Source organism: Erythrolamprus reginae, chromosome 5 (assembly GCF_031021105.1).
Source record: "Erythrolamprus reginae isolate rEryReg1 chromosome 5, rEryReg1.hap1, whole genome shotgun sequence".
NCBI classification, from domain to species: Eukaryota; Metazoa; Chordata; class Lepidosauria; order Squamata; family Dipsadidae; genus Erythrolamprus; species Erythrolamprus reginae.
In genome coordinates this window covers 116,196,579-116,215,709 of record NC_091954.1, presented here as the reverse complement: position 1 = coordinate 116,215,709, position 19,131 = coordinate 116,196,579, and the positions used below count along the sequence as shown (strand labels likewise).

The 19,131-nt window shown below is 43.4% G+C and overlaps 1 protein-coding gene across 1 annotated transcript in view; it reads right to left on the bottom strand.

Annotated features, from left to right (window-relative positions):
* Positions 1 to 19,131, bottom strand: part of RUBCN (rubicon autophagy regulator) — a 58,402-nt gene that overhangs the window by 15,222 nt on the left and 24,049 nt on the right. The window contains exons 7-14 of the mRNA XM_070753818.1: positions 17,227 to 17,769; positions 14,324 to 14,419; positions 12,638 to 12,756; positions 8,926 to 9,127; positions 7,429 to 7,530; positions 5,383 to 5,457; positions 4,553 to 4,613; positions 2,763 to 2,898 (exon numbers count right to left, since the gene is read on the bottom strand). Coding sequence (XP_070609919.1) covers positions 2,763 to 2,898; positions 4,553 to 4,613; positions 5,383 to 5,457; positions 7,429 to 7,530; positions 8,926 to 9,127; positions 12,638 to 12,756; positions 14,324 to 14,419; positions 17,227 to 17,769 — 1,334 coding nt within the window. The remainder of the gene's footprint in view (positions 1 to 2,762; positions 2,899 to 4,552; positions 4,614 to 5,382; positions 5,458 to 7,428; positions 7,531 to 8,925; positions 9,128 to 12,637; positions 12,757 to 14,323; positions 14,420 to 17,226; positions 17,770 to 19,131) is intronic.

Below are 19,131 nucleotides of genomic sequence, written 5' to 3'. Positions count from 1 at the left end.
TTCGGGCTTTCAAGGAATATAAACAGGGCTGTTTCTTACCTAAAACTCTTTTTTCTAACCCCAAATCTAATTAATTAAGCTAATCAACCTAATTAATTAACTAATTAATCTAATTAAAATCATAATTAGCAAAAAGGATTTTTATATTCTAATCCAAAATTCTTTTTTCTAATTCTAATAAATTGCTGAAATTGATAAAATTGAACGGGTCAAAAGACATGCTACAAAAATGGTGGAAGGTCTTAAGCATAAAACGTATCAGGAAAGACTTCATGGACTCCATCTGTATAGTCTGGAGGACAGAAGGAAAAGGGGGGACATGATCGAAACATTTACATATGTTCAAGGGTTGAATAAGGTTCAGGAGGGAAGTGTTTTTAATGGGAAAGTGAACACAAGAACAAGGGGGCACAATCTAAGGTTAGTCGGGGGAAACATCAGAAGCAACGTGAGAAAATATTATTTGACTGAAAGAGTAGTAGAGGCTTGGAACAAACTTCCAGCAGACGTGGTAGATAAATCCACAGTAACTGAATTTAAACATGCCTGGGATAAACATAGATCCATCCTAAGATAAAATGCAGGAAATAGTATAAGGGCAGACGAGATGGACCAGGAGATCTTTTTCTGCCGTCAGTCTTCTATGTTTCTATGCTAGAAACTTCACCACTTGATTATGTTCAATGTTAAACGCAGGCGTGCCTCAACTTAGTTCATTTAGTGACCGTTCTAAGTTACGATGGCGCTAAAAAAGGGACTTCGGATTGTTTTTCGCATTTAACGACCAATGCTGCATGTGATTTATATTTGGATGCTTGACTACGGGCTCATTTTTCATAATATAAGACGCACCTTTTTCCTCCCTAAAAGAGGCTGATAATTTGGGTGCAGCTTATACTCTGAGTGTAGCTTTTTTTCCAGCCCTAACTAGGTGCTAACGATCTTCCCAGCTCTGACCTTGCAGGCTCTTTCATCGTTACTCTTTGCGAAGAATGTTTTCCAAGCCCTGAGTCTTTGCAGGGTTTTTTTCATTGCTCTAACTTGTCCTAACCTGCATATTGACTGATGTAATTGTGTATGACTACGATTGCTCTTGGCTAAGGTGCTGTATTTTTCAGAGTATAAGATGCACCTTAGTTTGGGGGGGAGGAAAATAGGGAAAAGAATTTGCTTACCAGGTATTCACCTGGCTAGCGTCCTTAGCCAGCACATTATTTTATCCCCTGGTTAGTGCTTTAAAAAACTTTATTTGGAGAGAGTAACAATGAAAGAGCTTGCAAGCCAATAAGAGCTGGGAACATTATTAGCACCTGGAAAGTAACATTTGGAGCAAGTAGAGCGATGGAAAAAACCCTGCAAAGATTTAGGACTTGGAAAACATTCTTCACAGAGAGTAACAATGAAAGAGCTTGCAAGCTGGTAAGAGCTGGGAACATCGTTAGCACCTGGTTAGGGGCTGGAATGAAACTTATTTGCAGCAAGTTAATGCAATGAAAAAAAAACCTGCAAAGACTTAGGACTTGGAAAACATTCTTCACAGAGAGTAACAATGAAAGAGCCTGCAAGGTAAGAGCTGAGAAGATTGTTAGCATTTAGTTAGGGCTGGGGGGGTAGGGGGAGGGAGCTACATTCAGAGTATAAGACACACCCAAATTATCAGCCTCTTTAAGGGAGGAAAGGGTGCATCTTAAACTCCAAAAAATATGGTATCTGCCAAAGTAAATAGTGAATGTATCTGGATTATATTACTGAATTATTACTAGTATCTCTGTGCTATCAGCTGGCTATCTGCCACCTCCACGTTTCCTCTGTGTATGTGTATCTTTGACTACTCAGAGATTACTCTGCACACTCCTTAACACTTAACACAATTGTACCTGAATTCTTACGTGAGGAATTCTGGCCTAGGGATGCAATCTTTACCACTGTATTTAGGAAACTCCTGGGGTCCCCTGCAAACAGCCCTGGTTACATGTCCAATGCCCTGGCTCTACACTCCACATCAAGCCACACCAGCACTCCCAACGCATTTTTTTGCGTCATGCTCCCCCTTGGCACCTACCAGCAGCAGCTTTGCGGAAAGCCGTCTTTTCTTATACCACTTAGGCCTCTTAAAAAGCTTTTTAATAAACTTTATCGGACCCTGAAAACCAACACAAAATATTTCTAGAGGGGAGTTCTCCGAAAATGGGCTCCAGCACGAATCCAAACGCTCGGAAGACCAAACCTCTGGTCCCGGTGACCAGATTGGATCTTGCAAACATTATCTATTTCTCTCTCTCTCTCCCTCTCTCTCTATCTAACTATCATCTATCTATCTATCATTCTTTCTTTCTATCTTTCTATTTCTATCTATTTTTCTATCTATCTATCTATCTATCTCTTTTTATCTATTTATCTATCTTTCTATCTATATATCTTTCTTTCTCTCTCTGTCTTTCTTTCTCTTTCTTTCTTTCTATATCTATCTTTCTTTTTATCTCTATCTATCTATCTATCTATCTATCTTCCTATCTCTTTCTATCTATTTCTATCTATCTTTCTCTCTCTCTATCTATCTGTCATCTATCATTCTTTCTTTCCTCTTTCTTTCTTTCTTTCTTTCTTTCTTTCTTTCTTTCTTTCTTTCTTTCTTTCTGGATTTATATGTCAGCCCTCTCTGAGGACTTGGGGCGGCTTACAACATACAATGTAAACATCTTAAATCCAAGTGAAATTTAGCCAGGGGAGCAGCTGAACCTCTGCCCACAGGGGCCACCTACCTTCTGTGGGGCGTCATGCTCGGGCACCAACCACTCCAGTTCAGAGGCTGCGGGCAGCTGCATCCCTTCAAACTGCTTGAGCAAGCCCATGGCCACGGCTTCCGCCGAGTTGGAGTTGAGGAAGCTGTGGTAGCTCCTGGAGGAAGCGGTCAAGAATGACAAGCCGTGTCAAAAGTCATAGGACGGGGGATCGGCACTTTTCAACCACGGCCACTTTTAAGCTGTCAGGACTTTGTCTCCCAGAAGCCTCCAGTGATATGGGTGGAGCTCAACATCCAGAATTCCCCAAACCAGCCGACCTTGGCAACTTTTAAGGTACGTGTGGACTTCAATTCCTAGCATGAGTGGGCAGAGGAATTCTATGAGTGGGAATCTACACTTCTTTAAAAAGTTTTCATGGTTGGGAAAAACAGCCTTAGACTGCCCCCTTCAGGCCGGATGAAGAACTTTATTTTCAGGAAGACCCTTTTGAAGGGGTAATCAGATATTTTCCTTCTTTCTTTCCCTCCCTCCCTCCCTCATTCCTGTGTCCTTCCCGCCCTCCTTTCTGTCTTTTTTGCTTCATCATCCCCTTCCTTCCTTCTTTCTTTCCTTTCTTCCCCCTCCCTTCCTCATTCCCTCCTCCTCATTCTTTCCTTTCTTTCCTTCCTATCATTCATGTGGCCTTCCTCCCTTCCTTCCCTGTCTCTCTCTCATTCTCATGTCCTTCTTTCCTGTATTTCTCCCTGCCTCTCATTGCTATGTTCTTTATTCCTTCCTGCCTCCCTCTCATTCCTGTCCCTTCCTTCCTTCTCTTTCCCTTCCTTCCTTCCCTCTCCCCTTTTCTCCTTCACATCTCCCTCTCTTCTTCTCATTGGCATGTTCTTCCTCCCTGCTTGCCTCTAACTCCTGTCCCTTCCTTCCTTCCTCCCTCCCTTCTCTTTCCCTTCCTTCCTTCCCTCCCTTCTCTTTCCCTTCCTCCCTCCCTTCTCTTTCCCTTCCTTCCTTCCCTCCCTTCTCTTTCCCTCCCTCCCTCCTTCTCTTTCCCTCCCTCCCCTCCCTTTTCTCCTTCACATCTCCCTCTCTGCCTCTCATTACCATGTTCTTCCTCCCTCCCTTTCTTCCTTCCTTCCAGGGGTCAGTAGATCATCGACTGACTTTGTGGGGAAGGTTAGAGATGAGCGTCCTCATTCCGTTTCCCTCCAAGGGTGAAGTGTGCGCTGTCATGCGCTACCTGGATGCGAAGGGCAGGAACGCTGCTGCGATGGGGACCCGAGATTTGTGCGCGATGGGTGCCCGAGATTTTTCTCGCCCATTGCTGTGTTTTGAATTTTGTGGCTGAAGGAGAACGGGCATGGCGCCACGGCATTGATTGATGTTTGCTCTCTGGAGTCGGGTGACAAGCCCACGTTTCATCTCCGGTCACTCTACAGTTGAGAAAAGCCTCGCCTTCAATCTCGAAACGGTCAAGAAATTCTCGGGTGGCCCTGACTTTGTGGATTTTATGCGCTTCACCAAGCATCTTGGGTTACCTACCACAGCAGCGTTCATGCCCTTCACATTCAGCTAGCGCAATGCAGCACGCACTTCGCCCTGGGTGGGAAATGGAATGAGGACGTTCATCTCTAACCTTCTCCACAACGCCAATCGATGGTCTACTGACCTCTGGCACTGTCCGTTCTCTTCCGCTGGCTTCCCGCTTACATGATTGTTATATCAACTAAAGTGGACCGTTGTAAGTTGAGGACAACCTGTGACCTGAATCCACGTAGAGAGAGGGAGAACGAAGCAACATAATCAGGCATACATACGTGGAACCGGAGGAAAGGAAGGACTTTTTACTCGGGGGGTCGTTCCTCTTGATGTCCGCATCTAAGTCACAACAGAACAGAGGAAGAAATGTCAAATTTGAAACAGAAGGAAGAATAATATAAAGTAGTGGGTTGCTACCAGTAGAGTAGAGCAGTGTTTCCCAACCTTGGCCATTTGAAGGTATCTGGACTTCAACTCCCAGAATTCCCCAGCCAAGGTTGGGAAACACTGGAGTAGAGGATGGCGCACCAGTAGCTTCAGTTCTCTTACATGCGCATGTATCCAGCGCATTTTTGCTTCATGCGCAGAAGCAAAACCTTGGGAGAGGACGCGCACAAGAGAGATTTCAGATATTTTTTGTTTCTGCACATGCCTCAAAAGTCATTTTTTAAAAAAAAGTAATTTATTGAACAGATTTGCACAAACACTTAAAATTCTTCAAAGTACTGTCCTTGGGCCTCTACACATTTTTTCCAGCAACTCTGCCATGACCGGTACGCACCCAGGAAGGCGTCTTCAGGGATCTCTCGCAAGGTCTACGTCAGTGTTTCCCAACCTTGGCAACTTGGAGATATTTGGACTTCAACTCCCAGAATTCCCCAGCCAGCAGATGCTGGCTGTGGAATTCTGGGAGTTGAAGTCCAAATACCTTCAAGTTGCCAAGGTTGGGAAATACTGGTCTATGTCACAACTGATTGGATCTCTTCTATGTTTTTAGTTAAAGTATACCTTTTGCTACAAATGGAGTCAAGAGTCTTTCTTGACGCATAGTCTATTTTGCCACATCTGGTGTGGACTTACCAAGGGTTCAGGAGGGGAAAGCCATTACCTGAAAACAACGAGGCCATCGAGACGGACAGCTCACTGTTGGACATTTGAATCAGGTTGGATCCTTCGTTTCCATCTGCAGGACATAGGGATGTGTTAGTACTGTGTGCGTAACTAGCTGGGTTTTCCAACATATAACATAAGCCAGCAATGTATGGTTAAAGGAATTAGCACACTACTGCTTTAAGAGCTGGTGTTGCAATCAGCTCTAAGAGGAAGTCAGCAGCATCTTGGAGCTTTGAGACTCTCTCTGATATTTCTCTGATTCTGATGCTGGTTGGTCTATATGACTATTCCTGCAGTTTAATGTTTCCAAATGTAAAATAATGCACTTGGGGAAAAGGAATCCTCAATCTGAGTATTGTATTGGCAGTTCTGTGTTAGCAAAAACTTCAGAAGAGAAGGATTTAGGGGTAGTGATTTCTGACAGTCTCCAAATGGGTGAGCAGTGCAGTCAGGCAGTAGAGAAAGCAAGTAGGATGCTTGGCTGCATAGCTAGAGGTATAACAAGCAGGAAGAGGGAGATTGTGATTGTGCTGTATAGAGCGTTGGTGAGACCATTTTTGGAATTGTTGTTGTGAGCCACTCCGGGTCTCCGGAGAGGGGCGGCATACAAATATTATTATTATTATTATTATTATTATTATTATTATTAATAATAATAATAATAAATAACAATAATAAATAATAATAATAATACTGTGTTCAGTTCTGGAGACCTCACCTACAAAAAGATATGGATAAAATTTTACGAAAAAACCCTTTTTCAGAGGGAGTAGCAATGAAAACAAGCCTGCAAAGACTTAGGGCTGGAAAAAAAACTTTTTAGAGGGAGCAGCAATGAAAAAAACTGCAAGCTGGAAAGATCCCTAGCACCTCATTAGGGCTGGAAAAACCTTTTTTTGGAGCGAGAAACTATGAAAACAAGCCTGCAAAGACTTAGGGCTGGAAAAACCTTCTTCGGAAGGGGCAGCAATGAAAAAGACTGCAAGCCGGGAAGATTATTAGCACCTTGATAGGGCTGGGGGGAAAAAGCTTCGAAAAAGCACCCAAATTTTCAGTGTCTTTTATGGGGGTGAAAGGTGCGTCTTATACTCCGAAAAATGAAGTACAGTAGTACCTCTAGATACGAGCTGCTCCACAAGCGAGTATCCCAAGATACGAGCCACGATGGGAGCGAAATTTCTGTTCCAGACCCGAGCTCAAATTCGGGATACAAGCCGAGCGTCCACTAGGTGGCGCAAGAATCCTTGCTTCTGGTTATCTCGGAGGGGAAAAACAAAGTCTAAAGCCATTTGTTCCAGATACGAGCTGATCGACATACGAGCTCCGTTCTGGAACGAATTAAACTCATATCTAGAGGTATTACTGTAGTTGTAAGTTGAGGACTATCTGTATTCTACAATTTTTAAGACTTACCAGGTACTTCCCTAAAAAACATCTCCATCTATGAAAAGGTGCAAAAAAGGGCAACAAGGATGGTCAAGGAAATGGAGCCCCTCCCTTATGAAAGCAGGTTGCAACACCTTGGTCTCTTCAGCCTTGAAAGACTGATGTGGTGACTTGATTGAAGTGTATAAAATCATGCATGGGATAGAAAAGGTGGAGAGAGAAAAAAATATTTTCTCTATCACACAATACTAGGACAAGGGGGCCCTCCCTAAAGCTCATAGGTAAGAAAGTGAGGACAAATCAAGGGAAATATTTCTTCACCCAGAGGGTCTTTGGTTGATGGGATTCCCTTCCAGAAGAGGTCGTGACAGTTGTCAGCCTTGATAGCTTCAAGGCAGGATTAGACAGATTCATGGATGCCAAGTGTATCGGTGGTTATTGAAATGGATGTCCATGTGCCGCCTCTATGTTGGTTGAGGCAGACAGGGTTCCCTTAGGTCCCATTTGTTGGGGGTCAGGGGAAAGGGAGGGTTTCGCCTTCTCTTTCTGCTCAAGATCCCCACGGACAATTGGGGGGCCACTGTGGGACACAGAATGCTGGACTCGATGGGCTTTGGCCTGATTCAGCAGGGCTCTTGTTATGTTCTTATCCTACCTTGGATCTCGTACTCATCCACCTCTTCCGCAGATCCCGAGTCAGAGGGGAAGGTTGAGTCTTGGGAGCTGAAATACGATCCGCTGTCCGTCGCCTTCAAACCTGCAAGAGTAAGGAAAGGGGACCTTGGGGACACAGACAAACCTCCAAGTGGCTTCAACAACTCTCTAAAAGGATGCAAATGATCAATTTGTCTGCAAGGAGTATAAATCCTCTCATTCCCCACTATCCAGTCAGAACTGAAGGAGCTTCTCGGATGAGAAGGGAAGAAAAAACAACAAAGTAGGGGTTGATATTCCTGGAGGCGTCTATAGACTCGGGATGGCTCACAGCAGTAATAGAAAACAATGTACAATACAAACCTAATATTTAATATTTAAAACTAAAAACCCATAATTTAAAAAAAATTATGATAGATAAATGGTCAAAGCAATGGAAACTGCAGTTTAATGTTTCCAGATGTAAAATAATGCACTTGGGGAAAAGGAATCATCAATCTGAGTATTGCATTGGCAGTTCTGTGTTAGCAAAAACATCAGAAAAGAAGGATTTAGGGGTAGTGATTTCTGAGATATAACAAGCAGGAAGAGGGAGATTGTCATTCCGCTATATAGAGCGCTGGTGAGACCACATTTGGAATACTGTGTCCAGTTCTGGAGACCTCACCTAGAAAAAGATATTGACAAAATTGAACGGGTCCAAAGACGGGCTACAAGAATGGTGGAAGGTCTTAAGCATAAAACGTATCAGGAAAGACTTCATGAACTCAATCTGTCTAATCTGGAGGACAGAAGGAAAAGGGGGGACAGGATTGAAACATTTAAATATGTTAAAGGGTTAAACAAGGTTCAGGAGGGAAGTGTTTTTAATAGGAAAGTGAACACAAGAACAAGGGGACACAATCTGAGGTCAGTTGGGGGAAAGATCAAAAGCAACATGAGAAAATATTATTTGACTGAAAGAGTAGTAGATGCTTGGAACAAACTTCCAGCAGACGTGGTTGGTAAATCCACAGGAACTGAATTTAAACATGCCTGGGATAAACATAGATCCATCCTGAGATAAAATACTGGAAATAGTATAAGGGCAGACTAGATGGACCATGAGGTCTTTTTCTGCCGTCCATCTTCTATGTTTCTAAAGTCCAGTTGCCTCCTGAAAAAAGCACCTTTCGGACTTGGCCTTTTTTTACTCTTTATGTTAAAGTCAATGTTCACACAAGTCTTAAAAATGGTTAGGGTTGAGAAAAGTCGGGGCTGCTCCAGAACTCGATCCCAAACCTAGTTTCGGAGACAGACTAATTTTTCTCCGACGGCTTCGGCTCCTTTGGGATCTCACACAGTCTGCGGAGAGGGGCGGCATACAAATCCAATAAATTATTATTATTATTATTATTATTATTATTATTATTATTATTATTATTGTTGTTGTTATTATTATTAATTATTAATTATTATCTCAACAGAGCCACCTTCCAAAGGATAAGAAGCCACTCACTGTCCGAGGCCACGTCCGGGCAGGCCGGGTGGAGGTAGCGGGTGCGAATCTGTTGCCGGCGGATACGGATCTTCTGCTTGAGGTCTTGAATCACCTTGTCGCTTTCGTCCTCCTCCTCTTCCATCTGGCGGCTCATCATGTTGCATTTCATCAGCTCGATGGCGGCAATGAGCGACTCGGAGATGCTGAAGTGAGCGTTTTCCTGGGACGGAAGGAGAGAAGCTGTCAAAGTCGAGAATTGAATGACGATAGAATAGAATAAATATTGGAATGAAAATAATAGAATGAGAATAGAATAGAAATTAGAATAACAAAATAAAAATAGAATAGAATAGAAATTAGAAGAATAGAAATAGAATAGAATATAGAATAGAAATAGAATAGAAATAAAATAGAATAGAAATTAGAATAGAATAGAAATCAAAATAGGAATAGAATAGAAAGAAATTAGAATAATATAGATAGAAATAGAATGGAATATAGAATATAATATGGAATATAAATTAGAATAGAATATAAATCAGAAGATTATAAAAATATAAATAGAGTAGAATAGAACAGAATAGAACAGAAAATAGGAATAGGATAGAAAAAGTAGAAATTAGAATAATATAGATAGAAATAGAATGGAATATAGAATATAAATTAGAATACAATAAAAATTAGAATAGAATAGAATAGAAATTAGAATAGAATAGAATATATAAATAGAGTAGAATAGAACAGAATAAAATAGAAATATTGGAATGAAGAATAGAATAGAATAGAATAGAATACAGGTTTGGAAGAGACCTTGGAGGTCATCTAGTCCAACCCCCTCCTTAGCCAGGGCCTAGGCAGAAAAGTGACTGTCTAGGCCGGTGATGGCGAACTTTTTTGGCACCGAGTGCCCAAACCAGAACGTACATAAATATGGAATAGAATATTCTGTATTAGCCAAAGTGCAATTGGACATACAGGGAATTTGTCTTCAGTTCATAAGCTCTTGTTGTACATAAAAGCTATAAGTGACAAATTATGATCACACTCATACATATGAGACCTTTAACTTGTGGACTTCAACTCCCAGAATGCCCCAGTCAGCAATTCTGGGAATTGAAGTCCACAAGCTTTAAAAATTGCCAAGGATGAAAAAACAATACTGTACAATACATGCTGGCTGGGAATTCTGGGACCTGAAGTCCATCCATTGTTAAAGTCATTGAAACCGAGAACTGCTGCTTAAAATTTTAGAAAGGACTTATACACTCCTACACTAAATCAAGATTTCAGCCCCTTCTGTTAAAACAGTGACAAAAAGGTGATGGCTGGGCGATGAATTGTCATGCAAATAGGATTCGATCTTTTATCAGTGTCAAGACCTTTGACACAAGTACGTATTAAATTATGACATTTGTACAATGATGTCATCCCACATGGGTCATTATGGGGACCCCCACCTCAGATTCCTTTGCTGTTGTTGTTTTCTTTAATTTTTTAAATTGGTTTTTATAATAACAATAAAACATTCACACAACACATAACACATAACAATGTGCTCAGTGTTAAGTGCCCACCACCAAACAACATTCATATCTCTCCACCAAAATGGGGGTATATTTTCTATATATCTTTTTAACTCAGGAGCAATACAGGGATCCCTCGAGTATCGCGAGGGTTACGTTCCAAGACCTCTCGCGATAATTGATTTTTCGCGATATAGTGGTGCGGAAGTAAAAACACCATCTGCGCATGCGCGCCCTTTTTTCAATGGCCGCGCATGCGCAGATGGTGGAGCCGGTGGCTGGGGAGGTGGATTCGCCGCCCCCACCAGCCCTTCCTGCTCTGGGTCAGAGCTGCGGAAACCTTCGGCTCGCCGAGGCTGCGTCTGACCCCTTCGTTTGTATTGCAGCGAAGGAGGCGAAGCAAGGCTCCAAGCTCGCCTGCCGCCACCGCCACTACGCCTCTGCCGCCTCAGCCACCCCCTCTGCTCTGCAGGGACCTCGCATGCCACTATCTCCCTCTCTCGCCCTCCCCGCGCTTCTCCTCGGCGGCGACCAAGCGGCAGGCTTAATGGGAGACCAAAGGCGAAAAAAGAAAAGAAAAAAAAAATCCCCAAAAGAGGCAGGCACAAAGCGGGGGCACAAGGGGAGCTGCCCGGCAGAGGTTGCTTTTTTTCTTCTCGTGGGCAAGTGGAGGGGGGGAGAAAGAAGGAAAGAGAGAGAAGGAAAGAAAGAGATGAGAGAGGGAGGAAGAGAGTGTGAGAGAGGAAGAAAGAGAGAGAGAAATGATAGAAAAAAGGGGAGAAAAAAAGAGAAATGAGAAAATGATTGAAGCAGGGAATGACAGGAAAGAAAGAGAAAGAGACAGAGAAGTGACTCTTGGTGATGACGTATGACATCATCGGGTGGGAAAAACCGTGGTATAGCAAAAAAACCGTGGAGTATTTTTTAATTAATATTTTCTGAAAAACCGTGGTATAGCGTTTCGCGAAGATCGAGATCGCGAAAATCGAGGGATCACTGTATATCTATTTACATATTATAAAGTAATTCTAATTTGTTCTTTATACCTTGGTCTCGAATTCTACTAAGCACATATCCTCTTACCTTATTTATTTATTTATTTTATTTCATTTATTGGATTTGTATGCCGCCCCTCTCCGTAGACTCGGGGCGGCTAACAACAGTGATAAAAAACAGCATGTGACAATCCAATTAATAAAACAACTAAAAACCCTTATTATAAAAACCAAACATACACACAAACATACCATACATAACTTGTAATGGCCTAGGGGGAAGGAATATCTCAACTCCCCCATGCCTGGCGGCATAACCTTGTCCCATCAGTTCCCGCAGATCAGTTTCATTGGCCAAATTCATCCTCTTGTCCATAATCTCAAACTGAATATGATCCACCATACACCGATACCAGTTTTGTATGGTCCATTTTGTCGCATCCTTCCAACCTAGGACTATTAACGTCTGAGCGTTTTCTATCGCCGCTTCTTTTATTTCTCTAAATTCTCCCATCTTGTTCCTTTTGACTAATAACGCCATTTCCTTTGTAATTGTCCATCGTATATTTAACATCCTATTAATATCCTCTTGCAGTTCTTTCCAAAATTTCTGCACTACTGGACATTCCCAAAACATATGCATAAACACTCCCTTATCTTGACACCCATGCCAACAAGTATTCTTCATTTATTTATTTTTATTTATTTATTTTGTCCAATACATAATACAAATTGAAGAGAATAGATATGTAGTAATATAAAGAAGAGAAGAGAAGAAAAGATATAAAAGTATAGGTGAACATATTTGAAAGGAAGAAAAGATAAATGAGATAAGGAGAGACAATTGGACAGGGGACGGAAGGCACACTGGTGCACTTATGCACGCCCCTTACTGACCTCTAAGGAACCTGGAGAGGTCAATCGTGGAGAGTCTAAGGGAGAAGTGTTGGGGGTTAGGGGTTGACACTACTGAGTCAGGTAACATTCTGCTGAAAGTATGCAAGTTGAGGGTGTGTGTGGTGCCACTTATGTAATATTTTCCTTCTCATTTCCCTAACCCTTGTATTCTTAGTTTTCCTTATATTCTCAGATTCCTTTGTAAAAAAATAAATCCTGAGAGTAGTAAGAACAGGGAGCGATTTGAGGCTCCTTTTCACGGTTCCCACCGATTTACCGAGCGGCGTCTCTGTCCCAGGATTGGTGTAGCCTTACCTTCTCCAAGTCTTCGCAGCTGCCAAAATCTTGTTCCGACAGGTAGCTGATCAGGGATTGGCCTTCTGTGGGTCTCCGGAACATCCCTTCAGATGGATGCAGATGGTGGCCGGTTGTGTCTGGCATGTAAGGAGGGGGAGGAAAGAGAGTTGCTTTCAAAACAAAGGAAGGAGACAGCAGGAGGTCCAGAATAACACTGACGATAATATCTATCCGTATCTATTTGTGTTTGTCTATATCTAACTGCCTAATTGTCTCTGTCTCTGTCTGGATGGATGGATAGCAAGAGAGAGAGAGAGGGAGAGAGAGATGGACAGATGCATGATGGATGGATGGACAGACATATAAATGAGAGACAGAGAGACGGATGGACGGACAGAGAGATAGATAGATAGATAGATAGATAGATAGATAGATAGATAGATAGATAGATAGATAGATAGATAGATAGATGAGAGAGATATGGACAGATGAGTCGGTGGATAGTTATGGATATAGATGAGGGATGGATGGATGGATGAATGGATGGATAGATTAGATAGATAGATAGATAGATAGATAGATAGATAGATAGATAGATATACAGACAGACAGACAGACATAGAAACATAGAAACATAGAAGTCTGATGGCAGAAAAAGACCTCATGGTCCATCTAGTCTGCCCTTATACTATTTTCTGTATTTTATCTTAGGATAGACAGACAGATAGACAGACAGACAGACAGACAAGACAGATGAGAGAGAGATGGATAGATGAATAGGTGGATAGTTATGGATATAGATGAGGGAGGAAGGGAGGGAGGGATGGATAGATTAGATAGATAGATAGATAGATAGATAGATAGATAGATAGATAGATAGATAGATAGATAGGCAGGCAGACAGACAGGTGAGAAAGAGATGGATAGATGAATAGGTGGATAGTTATGGATATAGATGAGGGAGGGAGGGATGGAGGGATGGATGGATGGGATAAATGAATAGAGAGAGAGATGGATAAATGAATGGGTTGATATATATAGAGATGGATAGATGAAGATAGACAGACAGACAAATGAGAGAGGGAGATGGATAGATGAATGGGTAGATAGATAGATAGATAGACAGATAGATAGATATAACACAGAGAGAAATGGATATGATGATAATAATAATAATAATAATAATAATAATAATAATAATAATAATAATAACTACAGAGTTGTAAGGGACCCTGGAGGTCTTCTAGTCCAACCCCCTGCTTAGGCAGGAAACCCTACACTACTTCAGACAGATAGTTATCCAACATCTTCTTAAAAACTTCCAGGGTTGGAGCATTCACAACTTCTGGAGGCAAGCTATTCCACTGATCAATTGTTCTAACTATCAGGAAATTTCTCCTTACTTCTAAGTTGCTTCTCTCCTTGTTTAGTTTCCATTTTGATGGATAGATAGATGGACAGATGGGTAGATAGACAAATAGAGAGCTAAAAATAGGCGCAGCCTTGAATGGTGGCTAAACGAAGGGTCTTAAATTGAGGGCTGCTTGTACATATAATTTTTCTATGCTTGAAACCGAGCAGGCTTTGGTGGGGTTTCAGAATCTGGTCCATTCTGCACTTGGGGGTAGCAGCTAGAGAAAAAAATATATTGTGGCCCCTTTTGAAACTCTGAGGACCAAACGCTGTAAATGGAAACAGGCTCACCGTATTCGACGTACACCGACCCGGCGTTGCTCCCATCCTTTTTCTGCACCGAACAGGACACGCTGCCCTTGTACTGCAAAATGTCTCCATTGGACTCTAGCGTGAAAGAGAGAGAGAGGCCGTCAAATGCCACGAACCACATTGGGGTGGGGGTGGGGGGGGGAGAGAACAGCCAACAGAACTGAGTGGGAGGAAGGCAGGAGAGGTGGAACGATGATCGATGATCGTATCAAACCAAAATGAGAGAACACAACAAATGTTGGGTGAAGAGAGGCTCACGAGACGCAACAGCGGATGCTTTCCAGGGGTTGGGGGGGGGCTCTGGTTTGGTTTTTTTTCAGAAAGAGGAATGAAAAAGGTTCCCAAAGAAGTTGGTTTGTAGGGTTTTGGGTACTTTCTGAGCCTGGCTGCTTTCATGACCCAGCTAGATAACATCATCAGTGCTAGAAACCTAGAAGACTGATGGCAGAAAAATACCTCATGGTCCATCTAGTCTGCCCTTATACTATTTCCTGTATTTTATCTTAGGATGGATCTATGTTTATCCCAGGCATGTTTAAATTCAGTTCCTGTGGATTTACCAACCACGTCTGCTGGAAGATTGTTCCAAGCATCTACTACTCTTTCAGTGAAATAATATTTTGTCATGTTGCTTTTGATCTTTCGCCCAACTAACTTTAGATTGTATCCCCTTGTTCTTGTGTTCACTTTTCTATTAGAAACACTTCCCTCCTGAACCTTAACATATTTAAATGTTTCGATCATGTCCCCCCTTTTCCTTCTGTCCTCCAGACTCTACAGATGGAGTTCATGAAGTCTTTCCTGATAAGTTTTATGCTTAAGACCTCCCACCATTCTTGTAGCCCGTCTTTGGACCTGTTCAATTTGATCCATCTCTTTTTGTAGGTGAGGTCTCCAAAACTGGACACAGTATTATTCCAAATGAGGTCTCACCAGCGTTCTATACAGTGGGACCACAATTCCAAAAATGGAAGAAATGGTCTTTTCTAAATTCCCAGATGAGATTTGCAAAGCTCGGGGGCAATGGATGGGAAGGGGAGAGGCAGGAAAGGAGAAGGACGGAAGATGGATGTGCAACATGCTGCTTTTCCCAAACCTGCCACCGGATCTTCTATTATAATGCTGATGTCTCTGCGCCCTCCTAAGGATGCGCGGCAAAGCAGAAAAGGTTAAGAGGGAGGAAAAAAGAGAGGGGGAAAAAGATCATTATTTTCCGAAAGAGAAATCCTATGGGGTTCACTTTGGGGAGCATCGGTGTTGTTGCAGGACGCAGACCTTCACGGGCTACAAAAGCCACAATCACAATTATCATATTCTGCAGTCGTTATTGCTTCCTGCTTTTCCACCATCTTTTTTTTGGTGAATTTTTAAAGCCGAATTTTTAATTTTCTATTGAGAACATTCACAAACATTTGTGTACAGTTTGTGGGGGAATCTGCAGTCGACAGAAGTACGGTCAGTCGCTGGGCACAGAGGGTGTGAGGCCATTGGAGGTGGTTCACACAGGGCAGAAATGGCTTTGAGACCAGAACAAGGAGTGGTAACAACAGGGCATAAACGCCCTTGTGTCTCGCTGGAGGAAGCGCATAGAACGGGACGGAGATTACGTGGAAAAATAGGGAGTGTGGAAGAAACATCATTTATTTCTGGGATGATCTGGGTGAGATCATCCAAGGGCATGGGGTGAGGTATCATCAATACACTGATAATACTCAATTATCCATCTCCACCCCAGGTCCAGTTGGCGAAGCAGTGGAAGTGATGTGCCGGTGCCTGGAGGCAGTTGGGGTCTGGATGGGTGTCAACAGACTCAAACTCAACCCAGATAAGACGGAGTGGCTGTGGGTTTTGCTTCACAAGGATAATTCCATCTGTTTGTCCATTACCCTGGGGGGGGGGGGGGGGTATTACTGACCCCCCTAGGAGAGGGTCCGCAACTTGGGCGTCCTCCTTGATCCACAACTTACATTAGAGAACCATCTTTCGGCTGTGGCGAGAGGGGCGTTTGCCCAGGTTCGCCTGGTGCACCAGTTGCGGCCCTATTTGAACAGGGAGTCACTTCTCACAGTCACTCATGCCCTCATCACCTCGAGATTCGACTACTGCAACACTCTCTACATGGGGCTACCTTTGAAGAGTTTTCGGAAACTTCAGATCGTGCAGAATGTGGCTGCAAGAGCAATCATGGGCTTTCCTAGATATGCCCATGTCTCGTCAACACTCCGCGGCTTGCACTGGCTGCCGATCAGTTTCCGGTCACAATTCAAAGTGTTGGTAATGACCTATAAAGCCCTACATGGCATTGGACAAGAATACTTATGGGACCGCCTTCTGCCACACGAATCCCAGCGGCCGATTAGGTCCCACAGAGTTGTCCTTCTCCGGGTCCCATCGACTAACAATGTCATCTGGCGGGACCCAGGGGAAGAGCCTTCTCTGTGGCGGCCCCAGCCCTCTGGAATCAACTCCCACTGGAGATTCAAACTGCCCCCACTCTCCTCGCCTTTCGTAAATTACTGAAAATCCACCTATGTCACCCCTTTCTGACTTCTGTATTATGACTAGTTGGATTGAGTGTGTATGATAATGTATTTTAAATTAGTTTTTAACCATAGATGTGTACTGTATTGTATTGCCGTTAATGTTGTGAGCCGCCTCGAGCCTTCGGAGAGGGGCAGCATACAAATCTAATAAATTATTAAATTGTTATTATTTCTTGTGTGTGAGTTTCATTGTGTTCAATAAATAATTGTTGAAGAAGAAAAACATGGTGCATTACTTTCTGGGCGACCCTCGTAAGTCAAGGACTGCCTGTAGTGTCGGGATTCAGTTCTACAGACACACAGCACACAAAACGCACACGCCCGATTCTCCCCTCTTACCGTGAGCTTTTGAGGAAGCCACATTGGTGTCCGAGTGGGAACGCACGTGGCTCCGTTTGGCTTTCCCGGGCGGGATCGAGGTCTGTCCCTCGGAGAAGCTGGACCGCCGCAAGAGCAAGGACTTCCAGCTGCCTCCGGGCTCCCCCCAGGAAGAAACCGACTCCTGCTTCTGAGAACTGCCGGAGGAAAACAGGTTGGAGGTGCTGCTCCCCGAACTGTTCAAAGTAGCCGTGCCGGATTCTTCGGGGCTGTCGCAGGGCCGTGACGGCCGGCCGAGATTGCCGATGGCCAAATATTCTGGCCCGTCTGTCTCATCGTGGATTCCGGACCAGGAATCGGAGTTCGGGTTGGGCAGACGGCCGGGGCTTGTTCCAGAAGGAGGGACGGCGCTGCCTTTGTCACTGGGGCCCGAGAGGCTGAGGTGAGGAAGAGGAGGGACGGCCAGGTGTTGGGAGCACCTGCCTTCCTGGTGCCGGGAAGTGGAAGCATTTTCCTGAGGCTGACCAGTGCCACCGAAGGCTGGAGGGCTTGATAATCTCCTCCCTAGAAAGATAAAGAAGAAAGAAACAAGGGAGCCGCCTTATTTTTGGGATGATACGGACACCAGAGAACGTATCACCTTCTCCACGTAAAGAGCTGATGGATAAATTAGTGAAGATTGGACAGTGTTGGGCCTATCCACAAGAAGGGCAGTAGAGAAGAAGCTGGTAACTACGGGCCAGTTAGCTTGACATCCGTTGTAGTTAAAATGATGGAGACTCTACTCAAAAAGAGGATAAATCAGCACCTAAAAAACAATAACTTATTGGACCCAAATCCGCATGGCTTTACTGAAGGCAAATCGTGTCAGACTAATCTCATTGATTTCTTTGACTATGTCACAAAGGTGTTGGATGAAGGTGGTGCCGTGGATATTGCCTACCTGGACTTCAGCAAAGCCTTTGATACGGTTCCACATAAAGAGCTGATAGATAAATTAGTGAAGATTGGGCTTAATCCCTGGATAGTTCAGTGGATTTGCAGCTGGCTGAAGTGTAGATATAAGAGGGTTGTTGTGAATGGCGACTATTCTGAGCAGAGTCAGGTTACAACCGGTGTGCCACAAGGGTCTGTTCTGGGTCCTATTCTTTTTAATATCTTTGTGAGTGACATAGGGCAGTGTTACATAGAAACATAGAAGACTGACGGCAGAAAAAGACCTCATGATCCATCTAGTCTGCCCTTATACTATTTTCTGTATTTTATCTTACAATGGATATATGTTTATCCCAGGCATGTTTAAATTCAGTTCCTGTGGATTGACCAACCACGTCTGCTGGAAGTTTGTTCCAAGGATCTACTACTCTTTCAGTCAAATAATATTTTCTCACGTTGCTTTTGATCTTTCCCCCAACTAACATTTCAGATTGTGTCCCCTTGTTCTTGTGTTCACTTTCCTATTAAAAACACTTCCCTCCTGAACCTTCTTTTAACCCTTTAACATATTTAAATGTTTCGATCATGTCCCCCCTTTTCCTTCTGTCCTCCAGACTAGACAGACTGAGTTCATTAAGTTTTCCTGATATGTTTTATGCTTAAGACCTTCCACCATTCTTGTAGCACAGGGCAGAAATGGCATTCGCTGGCTGGAGAATTCGGGGAGTTGAAGTCCAGATATCTTCCAGTGGCCAAGGTTGGGAAACACTGACATAGGGGAAGGTTTGGTAGGGAGGGCTTGCCTATTTTCCAATGGCTCTAAAGCAGTGATGGCATACCTATGGCATGGGTGCCACATTTGGCACGCGGAGCCATATCTGCTGGCATGTGAGCTGTTGCCCTAGCTCAGCTCCAATGTGCATGGGTGTGCCGGCCAGCTGATTTTTGGCTCACACAGAGGCTCTGGGAGGGCGTTTGTGCTTCCAGAGA